This window comes from Neophocaena asiaeorientalis, unplaced genomic scaffold (genome assembly GCF_003031525.2).
Source record: "Neophocaena asiaeorientalis asiaeorientalis breed wild unplaced genomic scaffold, Neophocaena_asiaeorientalis_V1.1 scaffold116, whole genome shotgun sequence".
Lineage (NCBI taxonomy): Eukaryota > Metazoa > Chordata > Mammalia > Artiodactyla > Phocoenidae > Neophocaena > Neophocaena asiaeorientalis.
Genome location: NW_020174561.1, coordinates 10,139,739 through 10,159,771, shown reverse-complemented (window position 1 = coordinate 10,159,771; position 20,033 = coordinate 10,139,739). Strand labels below are relative to the sequence as shown.

Here is a 20,033-nt window from a genome sequence, read left to right as displayed (position 1 = left end):
ACCTTGCCTTACCAGAGAGCCTTATCATATAGAGAAGGGCTGAAGGCACCCAGAGGCAGGCTGGGTCGAGGACCTACGTCAGAAAGCAGTCTGCACCTATCCAAGCGTGTCAATGTGTATATTAAGTTAAAACCTAAGAGTGCTGCATGCTTCTTAACGGGATGTCTTCTTACATGCTTTGTGGTCCTTGAAAGCTGTAATCAGTGTGTAAAGACTCTCGGTGAATTCTGAAGTTTCAAGTGTTTGGGATTTTCAGTATTTGGTTTTTTAGTTGCCAACTACCCTAATTTTACTATAGCATACGTCGCTTAATGTTTGTAAATGGTGACTTGGTTAAGCATTTCTGATGTGTTATTTAAAAAGGTAATACTTGAATATGTTTTATCCCATTGTGATAGAAGATCAGGTGCTTTTAAAGTGATTACTTCTAAAAACAAATAATAATAGTTTGAAAAATCTTTTTCTATAAACCTCATGGTGAAACACTAGCAAGGTCAAGGAAATGTTTAATTAATGGTCTGAAAATTGAAGTGAGGTGTAGCTACTTAATACTTCCTGACTTGCTATTGTTTTGAGAATTCTGAGGAAAACTTCTATTTGTTGAAACATAACACAGGAACAGTAGGACTTTTCAAACTTCTGCTTGCCCACTATCGATCTTAAAAACAACAATAACAACAAAGGAAATGCCTTTTTATACCTAAAAAAAGTATATGTGAGATATATATATATATATAAAAAAATGTATTTTTATATATAAAAAAAATATATGTGTGATATATATATATATATATATATATATATATATATATATATTTTTCCTGAATATGCCCATTATTACCTATTAGAAAACTCAGGAGTCATTCTTCAAAAGAACATGAAGGCATCACATCCCTTTTAAAGTTACCATATTAAAAAATATTGTAGTATGTAAAATAGGTTTTTGGAAGATTGTGTCTTTGTGCTATTTTTTATTCATGTATTTTCAGTCATACAAAAAACACCATTTAAGCTATTGATTTTCTGCAAAATATAAGCACATATACATTTATTTAGATATTTATTATACAATTATAAATAATTGTGCAGAGGTCACTTTATCAGTTGAATCAAATGAGGGAAATACCTATTGAGTCAGTGAACGAAGGAGACCACAGCAACCAGAGGTCTCATCTTCACTGTGGGATTAGATGGGAGGATGATATGCTCTTTTAATATATAAATGAAGCTTGTAGACAGCAATCCATAATGAAAGCTGCTAACTTAAACTGAAAATAGTCTATTTTCGAATATATGGGTGGTGAGCTTCTGTTATCCAGATAAGTTAACTAGAAACTGATATTCAATAGCTGGTGTAAAGTAAGGCCAAATTTGTCATCCATTTGAGGATAAAAACAAGCATGAGAGAAAAGCTCCACTTGGATGGGATGTAATAAAATTTGTGTTATTCATCGATGTACTATCTGGGGACTTTTCGGTAATACATGCAAATATTAAAAGAAAGTGTAGCTCGCTTTCTTTAATGATCTTTATTGTTGAATTTATTCTTCTGTTTGTATATTTATTTGAAGCCTGTTTATTTACAAGAAGGTTTGGGGTTGATTTATAGGGGGGAAATAGAGCACCTGGTAACAGAATAAAAAATAAAAGGCAAGTAATAAATCAGAAAGAAATGGCGGGGGAGGGGATTAAGTAGGGGAAAGTGAAGAGGGAGAAATCAATGGGGTGGAACTGGGAAGATAAACCTCCCCAGGCCCATGAAGATCTATCATTTTGCCAGTGAAGGTCCTACTGCCCAGGGAGATGTAATACCTTTCTCAAGCTCACAGAACCAGGAAATACTGACTCCAGAATTCAAACCCTAGTGGGTCTTGTTTGTGAAAGCCTGCGCGCGTCCCACCATCTGTTGTTGGCAGTATCTTGTTGAAGAAGACACTTGTGTACCGACTGCTCCTGATACAAAGGAGACCGACTGGTCCTAGCTTGCCTGGGACCGTCCTGTTTTTAAAACCACTGTTCTACCTCTCAGCACCTCCCTCAGTCCTGAGTAAACTGTGGTGGATGGTCACCCTGCTGGCTTTCCTTCCAGCCACCGTAAAGGAAGAAATTTGACAGAGTTGTATCACTGTCCTCGAATGGCAGCTGAAGGCTGGGGTACTTTTCCTGCAGAACTGCGTGATGCGTGATTATCCCTCAGTGATAGTCGGATCCTGTGTTACAAAGCTGAGCTGCTGCTTTCTAAGATCCACCAGAGGCTGTGGATTTGGCAGGGGTCTTTCCACTGCTACTCATATGTTGTTTTGTTTCTTTCTTGCTAGGGAAGAGTGGTGTCTTTCGGGTCATTTGGGCTAGGGACAATTTACATATATTATATGTTGATATACTATACATAGTTGTTCACAGGCTTTGATAGAAGCTATGAATGTTTTAAAATGAGTCCCAGCATTAATTCCATGGCTAACTCAAAGTTTATTTTTTTTTAACATCTTTATTGGAGTATAATTGCTTTACAGTGGTGTGTCAGTTTCTGCTTTATAACAAAGTGAATCAGCTATACATATACATATATCTTCATATGCCCTCCCTCTTGCGTCTCCCTCCCACCCTCCCTATCCCACCCCTCTAGGTGGTCACAAAGCACCAGCTGATCTCCCCGTGCTACGTGGCTGCTTCCCACTAGCTATCTAATCTATTTTACATTTGGTAGTGTATATATGTCCATGCCACTCTTTCACTTTGTCCCAGCTTACCCTTCCCCTCCCCCGTGTCCTCAAGTCCATTCTCTAGTAGTCGATGGACACTTAGGTTGCTTCCATGTCCTGGCTATTGTAAATAGAGCTGCAATGAACATTGTGGTACATGACTCTTTTTGAATTATGGTTTTCTCAGGGTATATGCCCAGTAGTGGGATTTCGGGGTCGTATGGTAGTTCTATTTTTAGTTTTTAAAGGAACCTCCATACTGTTCTCCACAGTGGCTGTATCAATTTACATTCCCACCAACAGTGCAAGAGGGTTCCCTTTTCTCCACACTCTCTCCAGCATTTATTGTTTTTGGATTTTTTTGATGATGGCCATTCTGACTGGTGTCAGGTGATACCTCACTGTAGTTTAGTGATTAGTGATTCTTTATCAAAAATAAGGTGACCATATGTGTGTGGGTTTATCTCTGGGCTTTCTATTCTGTTCCATTGATCTATATTTCTTCTTTTTCTTTTTTTTTTTAAACATCTTTATTGGAGTATAATTGCTTTACAGTGGTGTGTTAGTTTCTGCTTTATAACAAAGTGAATCAGTTATACATATACATATGTTCCGATATCACTTCCCTCTTGCGTCTCCCTCCCTATCCGACCCCTCTAGGTGGTCAAAAAGCACCAAGCTGATCTCCTTGTGCTATGTGGCTGCTTCCCACTAGCTATCTGTTTTATGTTTGGTAGTGTATATATGTCCATGCCACTCTCTCACTTTGTCCCAGCTTACCCTTCCCCTTCCCCATATCCTCAAGTCCATTCTCTAGTAGGTCTGTGTCTTTATTCCTGTCTTACCCCTAGGTTCTTCATGACATTTTTTTTTTCTTAGATTCCATATATATGTGTTAGCATATGGTATTTGTTTTTCTCTTTCTGACTCACTTCACTCTGTATGACAGACTCTAGGTCCATGCACCTCGCTACAAATAACTTGATTTCGTTTCTTTTTATGGCTGAGTAATATTCCATTGTATGTATGTGCCACATCCTCTTTATCCATTCATCCAATGATGAACACTTAGGTTGCTTCCATCTCCTGGCTATTGTAAATAGAGCTGCAATGAACACTTTGGTACATGACTCTTTTTGAATTATGGTTTTCTCAGGGTATATGCCCAGTAGTGGGATTGCTGGGTCATATATCTGTTTTTGTGCCTGTACCATACTGTATTGATTACTGTAGCTTTGTAGTATAGTGTGAAGTCCAAGAGCCTGTTTCTGCCAGCTCCGTTTTTCTTTCTCAAGATTGCTTTGGCTATTCGGGGTCTTTTGTGTTTTCCATACAAATTGTGCAATGTTTCGTTCTAGTTCTGTGAAAAATGCCAGTGGTAGTTTGATAGGGATTGCATTGAATCTGTAGATTCCTTTGGGTAGTATAGTCACTTTCACAATGCTGATTCTTCCAATCCAAAACATGGTATGTCTCTCCATCTGTTTGTATCCTCTTTAATTTCTTTCATCAGTGTCTTATAGTTATCTGTATACAGGTCTTTTGTCTCCTTAGGTAGGTTTAACCCTAGGTGTTTTACTCTTTTTGTTGCAATGGTAAATGGGAGTGTTTCCTTAAATTCTCTTTCAGATTTTTCATCATTAGTGTATAGGAATGCCAGAGATTTCTGTGCATTAATTTTGTATCCTGCTACTTTACCAAATTCATTGATTAGCTCTAGTAGTTTTCTGGTAGCATCTTTAGGATTCTCTATGTATAGTATCATGTCATCTGCAAACAGTGACAGGTTTACTTCTTCTTTTCTGATTTGGATTCCTTTAATTTCTTTTTCTTCTCTGATTGCTGTGGCTAAAACTTCCAAAACTATGTTGAATAAGAGTGGTGAGAGTGGGCAACCTTGTCTTGTTCCTGATCTTAGAAGAAACGGTTTCAGTTTTTCCCCATTGAGAACGATGTTGGCTGTGGGTTTGTCATATATGGCCTTTACTATGTTGAGGTAAGTTCCCTCAATGCCTACTTTCTGGATGGTTTTTATCATATATAGGTGTTGAATTTCGTCAAAAGCTTTTTCTGCATCTATTGAGATGATCATATGGTTTTTCTCCTTCAGTTTGTAATATGCTGTATCACGTTGATTGATTTGCGTATATTGAAGAATCCTTGCATTCCCGGGATAAACCCCACTTGATCATGGTGTATGATCCTTTTAATGTGCTGTTGGAATCTGTTTGCTAGTATTTTGTTGAGGATTTCTGCATCTATGTTCATCAGTGATATTGGCCTATAGTTTTCTTTCTTTGTGACATCTTTGTCTGGTTTTGGTTTCAGGGTGATGGTGGCCTCTTGGAATGGGAGTGGTCCTCCCACTACTGTATTTTGGAAGAGACTGAGAAGGATAGGTGTTAGCTCTTCTCTAAATGTTTGATAGAATTCGCCTGTGAATCTGTCTGGTCCTAGGCTTTTGTTTGTTGGAAGATTTTTAATCACAGTTTCAATTTCAGTGCTTGTGATTGGTCTGTTCATATTTTCTATTTCTTCCTGGTTCGGTCTCGGAAGGTTGTGCTTTCCTAAGAATTTGTTCATTTCTTCCAGGTTGTCCACTGTATTGGCATAGAGTTGCTTGTAGTCATCTCTCATGATCCTTTGTATTTCTGCAGTGTCAGTTGTTACTTCTCCTTTTTCATTTCTAATTCTCTTGATTTGAGTCTTTTCCCTTTTTTTCTTGATTAGTGTGGCTAATGGTTTATCAATTTTGTTTATCTTCTCAAAGAACCAGCTTTTACTTTTATTGATCATTGCTATCTTTTCCTTCATTTCCTTTTCGTTTGTTTCTGATCTGATCTTTATGATTTCATTCCTTTTGCTAACTTTGGGTTTTTTTGTTCTTTCTCTAATTGCTTTAGGTGTAAGGTTAGGTTGTTTATTTGAGATTTTTTTGTTTCTTGAGGTAGGCTTGTATTGCTATAAACATCCCTCTTTGAACTGCTTTTGCTGCATCCCGTAGTTTTTGGGTCATTGTGTTTTCATTGTCATTTGTTTCTAGGTGTTTTTTGATTTCCTCTTTGACTTCTTTAGTGATCTCTTGGTTATTTAGTAGTGTATTGTTTAGCCTCCATGTGTTTGTAGTGTTTTACAGATTTTTTTTCCTGTAATTGATAATCTAGTCTCATAGCATTGTGGTTGGAAAAGATATTTTCTATGATTTCAATTTTCTTAAATTTACCAAGGCTTGATTTGTGATCCAAGATATGATCTATCCTGGAGAATGATCCATGAGCACTTGATAAGAAAGTGTATTCTGTTGGTTTTGGATGGAATGTCCTATAAGTATCAATTAAGTCCGTGTGGTTTAATGTATCATTTAAAGCTTGTGTTTCCTTACTTATTTTCATTTTGGATGATCTGTCCATTGGTGAAAGTGGGGTGTTAAAGTTCCCTACTATGATTTTGTTACTGTCAGTTTCCCCTTTTTTTGGCTGTTAGCATTTGCCTTATGTATTGAGGTGCACCTATGTTCATGTTGGGTGCATAAGTATTTACAATAGTTATATCTTCTTCTTGGATTGATCCGTTGATCATTATGTAGTGTCCTTCTTTATCTCTTGTAATAGTCTTTATTTTAAAGTCTGTTTTGTCTGATATGAGAATTCCTACTCCAGCTTTTTTTGATTTCCATTTGCATGGAGTATCTTTTTCTATCCCCTCACTTTCAGTCTGTATGTGTCCCTAGGTCTGAAGTGTATCTTTTGTAGACAGCATATATATGGGTCTTGTTTTTGTATCCATTCAGCCAGTCTATGTCTTTTGGTTGGAGCATATAATCCAGTTACATTTAAGGTAGTTATCGACATGCATGTTCCTATTACCATTTCCTTAATTGTTTTGGGTTTGTTATTGTAGGTCTTTTCCTTCTCTTGTGTTTCCTGCCTAGAGAAGTTCCTTTAACATTTGTTGTAAAGCTGGTTTGGTGGTACTGAATTCTCTTAGCTTTTGCTTGTCTGTAAAGGTTTTAATTTCTCCATCGAATCTGAATGAGATCCTTGCTGCGTAGAGTAATCTTGGTTGTAGGTTTTCCCCTTTCATCACTTTAAATATGTCCTGCCACTCCCTTCTGGCTTGCAGAGTTTCTGCTGAAAGATCAGCTGTTAACCTTATGGGGATTCCCTTGTATGTTATTTGTTGTGTTTCCCTTGCTGCTTTTAATATGTTTTCTTTGTATTTAATTTTTGATAGTTTGATTAATATGTTTCTTGGCACGTTTCTCCTTGGATTTATCCTGTATGGGACTCTCTGTGCTTCCTGGACTTGATTAACTATTTCCTTTCCCATGTTAGGGAAGTTTTCAACTATAATCTCTTCAAATATTTTCTCAGTCCCTTTCTTTTTCTCTTCTTCTTCTGGTTCCCCTATAATTGGAATGTTGGTGTGTTCAGTGTTGTCCCAGAGGTCTCTGAGACTGTCCTCCATTCTTTTCATTCTCTTTTCTTTATTCTGCTCTGCTGTAGTTACTTCCACTCTTTTATCTTCTGGGCCACTTATCCATTTTCCTGCCTCAGTTATTCTTCTACTGATTCCTTGTAGAGAATTTTTCATTTCATTTATTGTGTTTTTCATCATTGTTTGTTTGCTCTTTAGTTCTTCTAGGTCCTTGTTAAACATTTCTTGTATTTTCTCCATTCATTTTCCAAGATTTTGGATCATCTTTACTGTCATTACTCTGAATTCTTTTTCAGGTAGACTGCCTATTTCCTCTTCATTTGTTTGGTCCTGGTGGGTTTTTACCTTGCTCCTTCATCTGCTGTGTGTTTCTCTGTCTTCTCATTTTGCTTAACTTACTTTGTTTGGGGTCTCCTTTTCGCAGGCTGCAGGTTCGTAGTTCCTGTTGTTTTTGGTGTCTGCCCGCAGTGGCTAAGGTTGGTTCAGTGGGTTGTGTAGGCTTCCTGGTGGAGGGGTCTGGTGCCTGTGTTCTGGTGGATGAGGCTGGATCTTGTCTTTCTCGTGGGCAGGACCACGTCCGGAGGTATGTTTTGGTGTGTCTGTTGACTTATTATGATTTTAGGCAGCCTCTCTGCTAATGGGTGGGGTTTTGTTCCTGTCTTGCTAGTTGTTTGGCATAGGATGTCCAGCACTGTAGCTTGTTCATCGTTGAGTGTAGCTGGGTCTTAGCATTGAGGTGGAGGTCTCTGGGAGAGCTTTTGCCGTTTGATATTACCTGGAGCTGGGAGGTCTCTAGTGGGCCAGTGTTCTGAACTCGGCTCTCCCACCTCAGAGGCACAGGCCTGACACCTGGCCGGAGCACCAAGACCCTGCCAGCCACACGGCCCAGAAGAAAAGAGAGAAAAAAAGGAAGAAATAAAAATAAAATAAAGTTATTAAAATAAAAAATTTAAAAATTATTAAAAATTAAAAAGTAATAAAAATATTAAAAGGGAACAAGGAAAGAAGACAGCAACCAAACCAAAAAACAAATCCACCAATGATAACAAGCACTAAAAACTATACAAAAAAGAGAACAAACAAACAAACAAAATGGACAGACAGAACCCAAGACAAATGGTAAAAGCAAAGCTAGAGAAAAATCACACAAAGAAGCATATATATACATACACACTACAAAAAGAGAAAAAGGAAAAAAAATCTATATCTTTTGGGAAGTCTGAGGTCTTTTGCCAGCGTTCAGTAGGTGTCCTGTAGGAGTTGTTCCACATGTAGATGTATTTCTGATATATTTGTGGGGAGGAAAGTGATCTCCACATCTTACTCCTCTGCCATCTTGAAGGTCTTGTTTTCAAATTACAGGTGTAGGAACAGGTTTTGTTGAGAGACAGGTGGAGAAGCAGGTTGGCATAGAGCAAACCAGCTTGCTGCTGCCCGCAGTCTGGCCCTCGGTTGCCACAGCCGTCTGTCGGTCCCATGAGCCTCGGAGGGAGGACAAAAGAGGTGTCTCTGTGGCCGGGACAGGCTCTCAGCATAGGCGATGGGAAGGACCCGAGTGAGGAGCTGAGGTGGCTGTGGCCGCTCCCGCTGCGCATGCCGCCGATTCCCCCGGGCCGGAGGTGTCGGAGAGGCCGTGTCCTCAGGATTGTGGCGCCCGGAGCACAGCGCTCGCCTCAAGGTTTATTTCTTATGTAACAGTATGAGATGAGTATTCCAGGTCACTGAGAGGCTCTGTTCCCTGCTGCCACGCAGATTCCTTCTGTTCGGTTTCTCCAATATCCCTTAACATATTTCCCTCAGCTGTGGTCAAAGCTGGGTTGCCCAAGTGCAAGAAAAATAGTATAGGGAGGACACACCCAAGTCTTAAGGCCCCGGCCTAGAAGTGGCAAGAATAATTTCTTCTCTCAGTCCTTCAGAGCGAACATGGACATGTGGCTGAACTGAACTGCAAGGGAGGCTGGGAAATGGGTTATCCCCACGCCCAGGACAATGGGGAGGATGGATCTGGTGAACAGCTAGCAATCACCCTCTTCCAGGCTCTACTTAAAGACGTTTAAGTACTTCCTAAATGTTCTTTATGAGATGGAGGAAAGTGCTCAATTCTCCAAACTTCTAAAAGTTGTATTGTGTTGTTTTGGGAAGAAGTACATCTAAGCCCTGACATCTGGTGATTTATTTTGCAATACTTAAAAAGGAATTACTGTTAAAAATGCTAACCACTGTGATAGCATCATAAGACAATCCCCTCCATCCTGTGAGGCCTCAGTCACGTAATCAGAATTTAATTGGGATTCTCAAATGATCAAGGTTCCAAAATATATCTCAATATGTTAGTATACACATTAAATAAAATGAAGATGGAAAATCAGAAGGCCCTTGGAGGGGAACTAAGGACACAGAAATAGAAAATGCCAGGAGCTTCCAGAGTGTGTGTTAGGATGCTGGGTCCACCCAGGGTCTGCACACTGGGAAAGGCTTGCATCAAGCTGATACCTGGTTGTCTAAAAGCACATTTATTTTAGTTGATTTTAGCCTAAATTTAGATTATAACAATAAAGTAGTATAGTTTTGTCATATTAGTGCATATTGAAGTAAGAAACTTTTAAAGCTATTATTGTGTGTAGATGCATATTTTATGTATATATAATAAAACACTATTTTGTTATAGATATGTATAAATAAAGTCTGCGTGTGTGTGTGTGTGTGTGTGTCTGTCTGTCTGTCTGTCTGTCTGTCTCATAGTGACCGTGGAGTAGCATAGTACTTGGTACCCAATAAAAGCTTTGTAACTATCCCTAGGAAGAGTAAACGCGGTTTACACCAAGTCAGTTTCCCCTGTCCATAGTCTATTCCCCATATTCTATTTTGTTCATTTTGTTACTGACAATTTTAAATCCTAAGCATTTAATTTAGATTTTTTTTTGTATGTGTGCAACAACCATTTAAACTGACTAAATGGCATGAGAATTCTTTTGTAATTTTATTAAATCTGACTTGTGTAAAGAGACCAGCGACTGAAGATGATTTGCACATGCTAATAGATTATACGCTATAGCAGAATGTTGCTTTATATTGCTACTCCAGCAGCTGCAGTTTCAAGTATAGTTATTACTAGCTCCAATATCACCCAGTTTTTTAAAAAAAAATTTTATCAAAAGAAGTTCACGCTATTGACTCATTACTCCCATATTTTTTATTATTGAAAATCACTAGATCTAATTCTGTTGGTTTCCTTCCTGATTGAAAACATTTGAACCTAGAAAGCACAGTATTTCTTAAGACATTTGTAACTATTCATCATGGATATTAAAATTACAATCATGGTGCATTGTGTGAACAATGATTTAAAAAAGAAATTCTTTACACATATGGTAAGCGGGTGACCACTGCTATCCAGGTTTGGAGATGCTGAATGTTCATATAACTGGTATTTGAAATTTTGATGTGTATTGCATTTGTTACTGAATATCAAGAATACATTTTTTTGCTCACATAGAGTAAGTTTAAAATGGGGTCTTTTGTAGAAGCACCCATCCTGTTTAGAATGATATAACAGATGCTGAATGTTCACATATCAAACAAAATGCCAGCCTTCTGTAGAAAAGAGGTGTCAAAAAGTTTCTTTGTACCTTTAACGCATGTGATTATGTAGTACAAAATGCAGAGTTTGTAAAATTTCTTGAATATACAGGCAAAAAAATGAATAATTCAAAACAACTCATAAGTTCTACATTCTATTGTCCCTTTATAACGCAGGCAGAAGATAGCAGTGCACTCCCAATAGAGCTGAATTTGCACAAGTTACACCTCTGAAAATGCCAGATGGTCTATGGTCTACTTTTGAGAGCTGTCACATATGTAAAGATTTGAAAAAAGAAAGACAGCTGAATGAGAGCAGTGGATCATTAAAGGGAGAGTGAGGGTCCCTAGGCATCACTTGTGTTTTAAGAAGCATTGTGTCGTTTCCATATTAGTGTGCTTTTTTTTTTTTAAGCCATACACAACTTGTACACAATAAGGAAAAGAAATCTGTTTAAAACCAAGTAGTTATGGTTTAATCAGTCAGACGTTTCTGTTCTTTATTCAAGAATAAAATCACATTCCTGATTTGGTTTTAGTTGTACTTTTACTGTAAGATTTAATGCACATCTATGAAAAATGATCAGTGAAGTTAAATGTCTTAAGATAATTCATATATCTAGGGTTTAACCAGTTTTAATTTGACTTATATATTGCATGCATCTGACAAAATCATAATGTTAAGAAACTGGAATGAAGAGAGAATACTTGGTTACTTGACCCATAATACAAACTACACTAAAAATAATTAGGTGGCAGTGAAACAAAAATGAATGTACTACCATTTATCTGCCAACAGAAATAGATATCATTTTGAAGATTGAAATGTAGGTAAATCATTAAGGATATGTTTGAATATCACTCTGGCCATACCCAGTAATTTGCAAAAAGTCAATTTTGATAGTAGGAAAAGGTCAGACCTGTCGGTTTCAGAATTTGGTGGCAAGACCTGATGTCTTTTGCCACCTTTATTTTTACTCATGGAGGATGTTTATTACATAATAATTTTAAATTGATCTTGGATTATGGAATATGACAGGGCCTTTTTGATTGATAAGTCTCCCCAGCATTGGTCAGTAACATTTCAACTTAACCCAGCTCTCAGATTGCTTGAATTATTCTTTGCAGAGAAGAAGTGGCCCAAGACATTCCATTTATTTGGTGTGATTATTGGAAGGAGCTCTGAAAAGAACACCAAATTAGGTTTAACTGTCTTCTTTGGCACCCCGTTAAATACATATGCATAACTAGCTTTATGTTCAATAGCAGTCATTAGGATGTCATTCTAGTTGATACAAGAAGTTACAGGAGCAGCAAATTAATCTCTGGATTAAATGATTGCACACCCATAAGGAACAGATCTTCTGCACAAGCCTTGATTGTTGATTTCAGTTTTGAGAAGGGCATATATAGCTAGTAAACAGAGGAGTAACCTTCTTTTTTCTTTTCAGCAGAAGTTAGGAGAAAAACAGAACATTTTGATAAATTTTATAGCTGTTACTTTGTGTTATTCCCAAATAATAAATGTTTAGAAAACTATTCTCCTTTATCACTAAAAACCTGAATAACTCTAAGAGGAGTTCATATATTAGTTTTATAAATTGGGTATTATTGTTAATAGACTTGGCATGAAAGCATGCTTTCATTAAGCAGAAAAACACCGAACTTTTTTTCTTACAATATGCACGTTCACGAGTAAAATATTCTGGTATGTTAAGATGTTTTTCCTTAAGAGACACAGGATATGTGAACAAGAATGGAAGTAAACAATGTGTGCTAAAGAGTCACTCAAATGCAAGCTGTCTTGTTTGTCAAAAATATATACCAAGTCTTAGGTAGTCTCCAGATGACAGATAATTAGTCCATTTTAGACTTATCAGTGCCATGTATAACTGTTACAGTTTTGCATGCAATACTTTTTCTAAACCAAAGGCCTCTTAGTATTCAGATTTAATTTACATTTCCTAACTGTTCATAATCATAAACAGAAAAGACGAAAACAGCAGCTTCAGATTTTAAAATTCCAGGCAATTATATAATAGTAAAATTTGACACCGAACGTTTTTGGTTGTTGCTGTTGTTTTGATGAAATGCTATGATTGGTCACTCTGCTTAGGAGCTACACAAGCAAGGTAAATGTTGATTTTAAGAACCTCGTTACCTGACCAAGGTAAACAGATAACATTTTGGGTTGAGATCAGGGCTCTTAGCTGCAAAAACCAGAATCCATTTTAGCTAATTTATAGAAAATAAATGTATTAGTAGCAATAGATTCTCCCAAGAGTTACCCAGCCAAGGATCATGCGCATCCATTCAACGGGGCTTCCCTAATGAAAACCCCGCTAATGCTGCACCCTAGGCCCAGTGGTCTGCTAGGAAGTGGACACCAGACACTGCACCCACTGCCAAGACCATCCAATGCCTTCTTCGCTGTCCGTGCGAGAGGCTCCACGACCCAGGTGTGGCTGCCATCTTGCATTGGTACTTCTGCACCTTCTGCACTTCTGCATACTTCTCCTTGGTAGAATGTAAGTCACGCATGTGCCCTCTAACTCGAGAGGAATGTAGGGAAGAGATAGAGCACGTTATCAAAAGCTATGAGGGTATTCAGAAATGCTGGGCAGACAGATGATCACTAGTCACCCGCTTGTTTTGTGATTTGTTGTCCAAAGAATCAAAGTAGTTTGCCCTTTTTAGTGTCGTGCTAATAAAATGTTCTTTTATAATTTTCTTTTAAGCTCTTCATATATAGACATTTAATACATCTGAAATTTCTTTGTATGAGCTACACATGCATTTGCATGTGCACACATATACATTTTGGGGACTTTCTCTGCTGTTCCATTGGTTTATGTCTATGCCTGGACCACCACCACACTGTCTCAGTTACTGTAGTTTTAATATAAGACTTTATATCTGGTAAGTCAAGTCCCACATTTGTCTTTTTCTTCCTTAAAATTTCCTTAGTGATTCTTGTACTCTTACTTATAAATTTTGGGATCAGCTCGTCAAGTTCCGCAAATAAGCCTTTTGGAAATTTTATGGGAATTACATTAAACAAATTGGGGAGAATTAACATATTATCAGAATTAACATATTTATACTCTCTCCATTTTTTAGGGTTTTCTTTTATGTCTTTCAGTAATATTTTGTAATTTTTGCCACGAAATCTCTGCCGCCTTTTTTCTAGCTTAATTCCTAGATGCTTATAGGGTTTTTTGTTTGTTGGCGTGTTTTTCTTTTTTTGTTGCTATGAAGAGTTCAACTTTTCTTGCATATTTGCTAGTTGCTTACTGTTGGCTTGTAGAATTTGGTTGGTTTGAATATGGTTCATCGTGTGTAAGTCTTGCTAAATTCTTAGTTTTTCAGAATGTACAGTCTCTTAGATTTCCCCTGGAATATTCAATTATGTACCCATCTCAGAAATTTGGTTTCTTCCTTTCCAGGAGTCACCCCTGTTTTTTTTTCTTTTTGGTGTTTATTGTTTTTGCCAGTGTAATGTTGCATAAGAGGGTGAAGGTGGGCATTGTTTTCTCGGTCCTGACCAAACAGGAGCACTTCTCCAGTGTTGACTTTTAATTTTGCTAGATGCGTTTTGCCAGATTAAGGAAGTTCTTTTCTATTCCTATCTTTCCATAAATGGTTTATTTTAAAATCAAATTAAAGAATATGGAAGAGGTTTTCTTCTTCAGAATTTAAAGTGGAATTAAAAAGAAAAACAACTATCTCGTTCTCTCTTATCCAGCTTTGATACCTGACTTCATTGTTCCTTGCCTCTTATCTCAAAAGGTAAATTGAGCAGTTTATCATTTTCAGGGATATTGCTATAATACTGTTTGTCTATGGCACCTAAAAAAGGACCTGGGACTTAGAAGACAATCCACATTAGCTGTTGAATGAGTTTTGAATTAACGTTTTTCAGATTTGCAACTTAAATTTTTTAAAGAAAAGAAAGACCTTTTTTTCTCCTCTTTTTATATCCCTTGTGGAAAGTCACCCTTGATGACCCCCCTCCCATTTTCCCTTTTAGTAATTATGCTTTCTCTATGTTCATGTTTATTCATGTTTTCCTTTTATTTTTTTTTTGCCTCTTCACTTTTAGGATCATGGGTAAAATCCAAGAAAGTCTGTTACTGAGTCTATTTTGATTATTTTCAAATATTCATTTTTTTAACTGGATAAACTTTGCCTGTTTTTTTCACTTAGCCCAACCTCAGCGCTTGCCTCAGCTTCAAACTGCAGCACAGGAAAGTGAGGAGGAAATAAGCAAGATAAAGAACGGCCACCCAAGTCTGAGCAATGGAAATGGAATCCACCACGGGGCCAAACATGTATCTGCAGAGAATCGAAGACTTTCAGCACCCGTTTCTCAAAAAATGCATAGAAAAATTCAATCCAGCCTGTCTGTAAACAGTGACATCAGTAAGAAGAGTAAAGTAAATGCTGTCTTTTCTCAAAAGACAGGCTCTTCACCTGAAGGTAAGTGTGAAATATATGCATATTTTATTTGACCAGATGTAAAATCATATTCGCGAATAATTATTTGATCAAGCAAACATAAATGAAGAATCTTGCTTATCCTCCAAACAGGAATTTTGGTAAAATGCAGCTTCCCCAAAGGAAAGCACAGGCCGGGAACGGAAGCGTTGGCAGCTGACATCCTGCTTTTAGATTGTCTTCTAGCGTGAACAGTCATTACTTTAAATATGACTGCTATACTTCTTTTTTTAATACCACCTTTAAAAATACAAATACAACGTTTTGGTGGCATATGAATGTATGTAGTTTTTTCATCCCTGATTCAATATGTTATGCTGTGGTTCAGAGACGCCCGCTTGTATTTTTCTCTTGCAAATCAGTTTTTAAATATGCAAAACTTAAAGCAAAGATTTGGTAATTTTCGTGCTTTTGCCAGGGAGTGGGCTAGGTAATCTCTGTTGCTTGATGGACCAGTATCTTCCAGCTACCAGTGCTGCCCTGGACAGCTCCCCTCCCCCAGCCCTGCCTCATTCCAAGCTCACTGTGGTCTGGCCTTTAGCTCCTTCCCTAGAGGCACTAGGCTACGTTCTCTGACCTCTCAGGAATTAGTGATTACCTTGTTAATTAAATACTATGAAGCTGGAAAAGCTTTTGTGTATTTATAACACAAACCCATCTGGTGATGTTGGGTTTATAACCTACAGATTCCTTTTATAAAAATGGCGGTGGTGTTGTGTCAAAAAAAAGAATAGCTTTCCCTCAAGTTTAAGGTCCCAGATTTCTCCCAGCATATATGCATGTTCCTCTGCTCTACCTCTTCCCTCCTTTCAGCAGTTCGTGGGCATCAAAAACTCAAATCTTTTTTCTTTTAAATATATATATGTATTTTTTCTGGTTCAGGTATTGTGTTTGTATGTGTATGTATATACATTCATATAGATAAAATATAAAATATTTTTCTTATTCCCCTTACCTTTCTATGTTAATTATCATGAAATCTTAAAGAAGGGAAATTCTGGGGATGCTTCTGTGAAGTTGGCCATGCTTATTCATAGAGAGAGAAATTGAGTTGTAAATAGGAAATTGTATTGAGAGTTACCAGTAATGAGTGGGAGAAAGGATATTACATTTTTGGCTACAGGTGTCTCAGACTCAACTGAGGTAAAGTGTTAGGTTGATCAAATGATATGATAATAAATGGTCTGCATAGTTCCAGGTCAGTGACACTACTTTCCAAACTAATTAGATTGAAAGGGACATGATTGACACTTTAAAATGAGTTTGACATGTAAGCTGCGTGGTCATCTCTGAAGCATAGGTAGGCTGTTAACTAAACTGGCTCTCCAAGGAGTTGGGAAGGCAATGCAATTTTTGAGAGAGAATCTTTGCTTCTAGGTGATTGGGTGAAATAATTGAATGCAACTGAAATCTTCTTGTTTCATACATTTGACTTTTCTTATTGTGCCCCTAACCTCTAATTTGCCATTTGATATTTACTGATTTTAAATAATGGTAACATTTGCATATCCAACTTGAAATAGCTTATGGAATTTTTATAAAATGTTATTATTCACTTATTATTTTTAATACCATGTCTGAATTGATTTCTAATGGAAGAATGCAGCTTTGTAAGTAACGTATGAAGGAAGAGGAAAACCAGGAGTTAGATAAATGAAGTAATATAAATGAAATATAATTCTACTCTCCCTTCCTCTCTCCACTTCCTTGCTTTTTCTCTACTATCCTCCTCTTCCCCACACCACAAAGGTGTGGATAAGGGAAGTCCCTTGTAATCCTTCTCTTTTTATTACAAAATCTGTTCCAGATTGGATCGGGGGTATGAGGAGTAGGAAATGCCAGTGGAGCTGTGTAAATATACTGTACAATGTCCTACCCATTTACTTCACTCTTTTACACTATTCAATTTAGCCTGATGGTAGGTTCCTTTTATTGTGATTACTTGACCTTAGATGAAAATTCCATTGTCCTACTACATATTTTCTCAAAGCTAGACATCTTCCTGCTTTTTGCTGCTATTAAGGTTGTGCCTTCAAATTTTATTGTTTCTTCTGACTTTCAGTTTTGAAGGAAAGTTTAAACAAACAAAAAGCACGGAACTGGTAGATGGCAAATTAAAAGGAAAAGGACCTCAGCTCTGCCACCAACTAGCTGGGATACTTGGGTCTGGGGCTGCTTTTTTCTAGAAAATGCCTTGGATTAGATATCTAAAAGGTTAGGTTCGATTCCAGGATTCTGTGGTGATTTCTTTATAGCAAAGCTGCTTGACTCTCAGAACAGGTCTCTTGCTGTATAGAATATGTGAATTCTGGGCAAGTAGAAATCTAATAACTGCTGATAGAACAGGGCAACGGGAGAAAGTTTTTTTTAATTATTTCTTTTTACTGAAATATAATTGATTTACAATGTTGTGTTAGTTTCAGGTGCACAGCAGAGAGATTCAGTTTTATATATATATGTGTGTGTGTATATATACACACATATATTTTTACATTCTCTTCCGTTATAGGTTATTACAAGATCTTGAGTATAGTTCTCTGCGCTATACAGTAGGTCCTTTGTGTTTATCTATTTAATATGTAGTAGTGTTTGTTTACATTTTAATTGCAAACTCCTAATTTATTCCCCCCCCACTTTCCCCTGTGGTAACCATAAGTTTGTTCATTTGTATCATTTTTTTAGATTCCACATATAAGCAATATCATATAATATTTGTCATCTATACATATGATATTTGTCTTTGGCTTATTTCATTCTTTTTTATGGCTGAGTAATATTCCATTGTGTATATATTCCACATCTTCATACATCTGTCGATGGACACTTAGGTTGCTTCCATGTCTTGGCTATTGTAAATAGTTTCGATAAACAGAGATAATATCTGGATTTCAGGAGGCCTGTATGTCAGAACAGTAGGTCTTGAACAGTGAATAGGCTTGATTTGTGATACTATTAAAAATGGATAGAAATTATTTTTTAAAAAACAATGGGGGATTTAATTACTAGACTTTTCTCATTTTATGTTTTTCTTTTTGTTTCACATTTTTCTTAAATCTTCATCGTCTATGCCTGTTCGTATAGCAAAGTGAGCAAATGCTAGCAAAACAATATTCGCTGAAAACAGTTAACCTTGCCCAGTTTGGCAATGTGTTTTTTTCTGGATAAATGGTGCTTGCGGTTATTGCACATAGACAATATTGACAGCCAGAGGGACATTGTTCTGGTTCAGGTGGTGGAATTAGATGGTGGAATTAAATGTATAACTCTTTCACAGTCTTTCATTAAGGGCACTAAGGGCTGCTTTGCTGACCAAGTTTGGAAAACACTGCTATGACGTGGGTCCATTGCTTATACAGAGGTAAGGATGGACCCAGCCACATAACTGGGTCAGTGGGTTGGTGACATCTTTTCATATGTCTTGAACTGTGGGTTATTTAAGGCCTCAGTACAAATAGACATGTGTTTCATCAGGTTCTCTTTTTAAGCTATGTTGATTCATAGTTACGTAGGTTCATTCTGTATACTAGGTACTGTTCCACCTACTTCACTCACATGAGCTCATTTAATCCTCCTAATAGCACTATAACTCTATGAACTGTATGTAATTATTTAGTTATAAATGAGAGAACTGAGGCACAGAAAGGTTAAGTGAACCCGCCAAAGTCAAATTAATACATGATAGAAATGAGACTCAAACCAGATCATTCTGGCTCTATAGGCTACGCTCGAAACCACTATGGTATTTTGCCTTAAAGTTCTCTGAGGAAAAGGTAATTTAGTGGCCATTCTGACATCACATGGGATGTTGATATCATTGCAGCTGTGGGTCAGGCAGGGATCTTCTGATTAGTAAACATTTGCCTTCTTTAAATTCTTCTAAAATTTTAAAAAACAGTTCTCACACCTGTGTCCATTTTCCTTCCCTACTAGACCATAAATTTCTGAAGAGGCTGGATTGGGTCTGAGTCCAGTTTTTAAAAATTTACAGTGGTGTTCAGTACTATAGCTCCATAGAGTTTCACACGAGTTAATAAGTGATGCAATGTTTTATTCCAAACCACTTCCTTGAAACTAGCACTGGAAAGTTAAAATATGTACTCTAAAAAAAAATGTTCTTTAAAAAAGTTCCTTTTATGAGATAGAGGGAAAAAAAACCCATGTGGGAAAATATTGTACATTTTATTTAGATTATTAAATTAGTAGATTTCTACTTGTTTTATATAGTTAAATATTTTCACACATACTTCAATTTCCTGATTGCATCACCCAGGTAGAAAGTTTTAAGACTAAATGTTTAAGATTCTTGACCTTTGAAATAATTATAGTATAATTTAGTATCTTATAATATTCAAATTACCAAGGGTTTTCATTAGACTCTAAGACGATTTTTCTTATGGGAATAGTAAACCCTAACACGTCTTAGGTGTGCCAGTTATAGCTGTATGTTTTTGTAAAAATTAAGTTTCAACGAAGATATTTTTGGAAAGAGATTTTTATACTTTTTAGGAATATTTGATAGTTAACATACTTCATATTAGATTTAGTACTTACAGAGAAATTGCATATCCCATCCCAGCAGCTCATTGAACATAAATGCTGCACAAAAGTGTCATGAGCATTGCGTACGTGGCAATATCTAGGAACAGTCTCGTTTTAACTCATAGAGGCAGCATAGCCTGGTGATTAGAGCAGACTCTAGAACCAGTCTTCTTGGGTTCAAATACTGGCTTTATCAGTGGCCCATGTTGTTGTATCCTTTAGGTTACTTAATCTCTTTGTGCCTCAGGGTCTTATCTGTAAAATGGGGGTAGAATTAGT

The 20,033-nt window shown here is 37.0% G+C and overlaps 1 protein-coding gene across 2 annotated transcripts in view; it reads left to right on the top strand.

Annotated features, from left to right (window-relative positions):
* The window catches only part of MDFIC (MyoD family inhibitor domain containing), a 95,125-nt gene that overhangs the window by 44,469 nt on the left and 30,623 nt on the right, over positions 1-20,033 (top strand). For both annotated transcript variants that reach the window (XM_024757840.1, XM_024757841.1), the window contains exon 4: positions 14,925-15,197. In XM_024757840.1, coding sequence (XP_024613608.1) covers positions 14,925-15,197 — 273 coding nt within the window. The remainder of the gene's footprint in view (positions 1-14,924; positions 15,198-20,033) is intronic.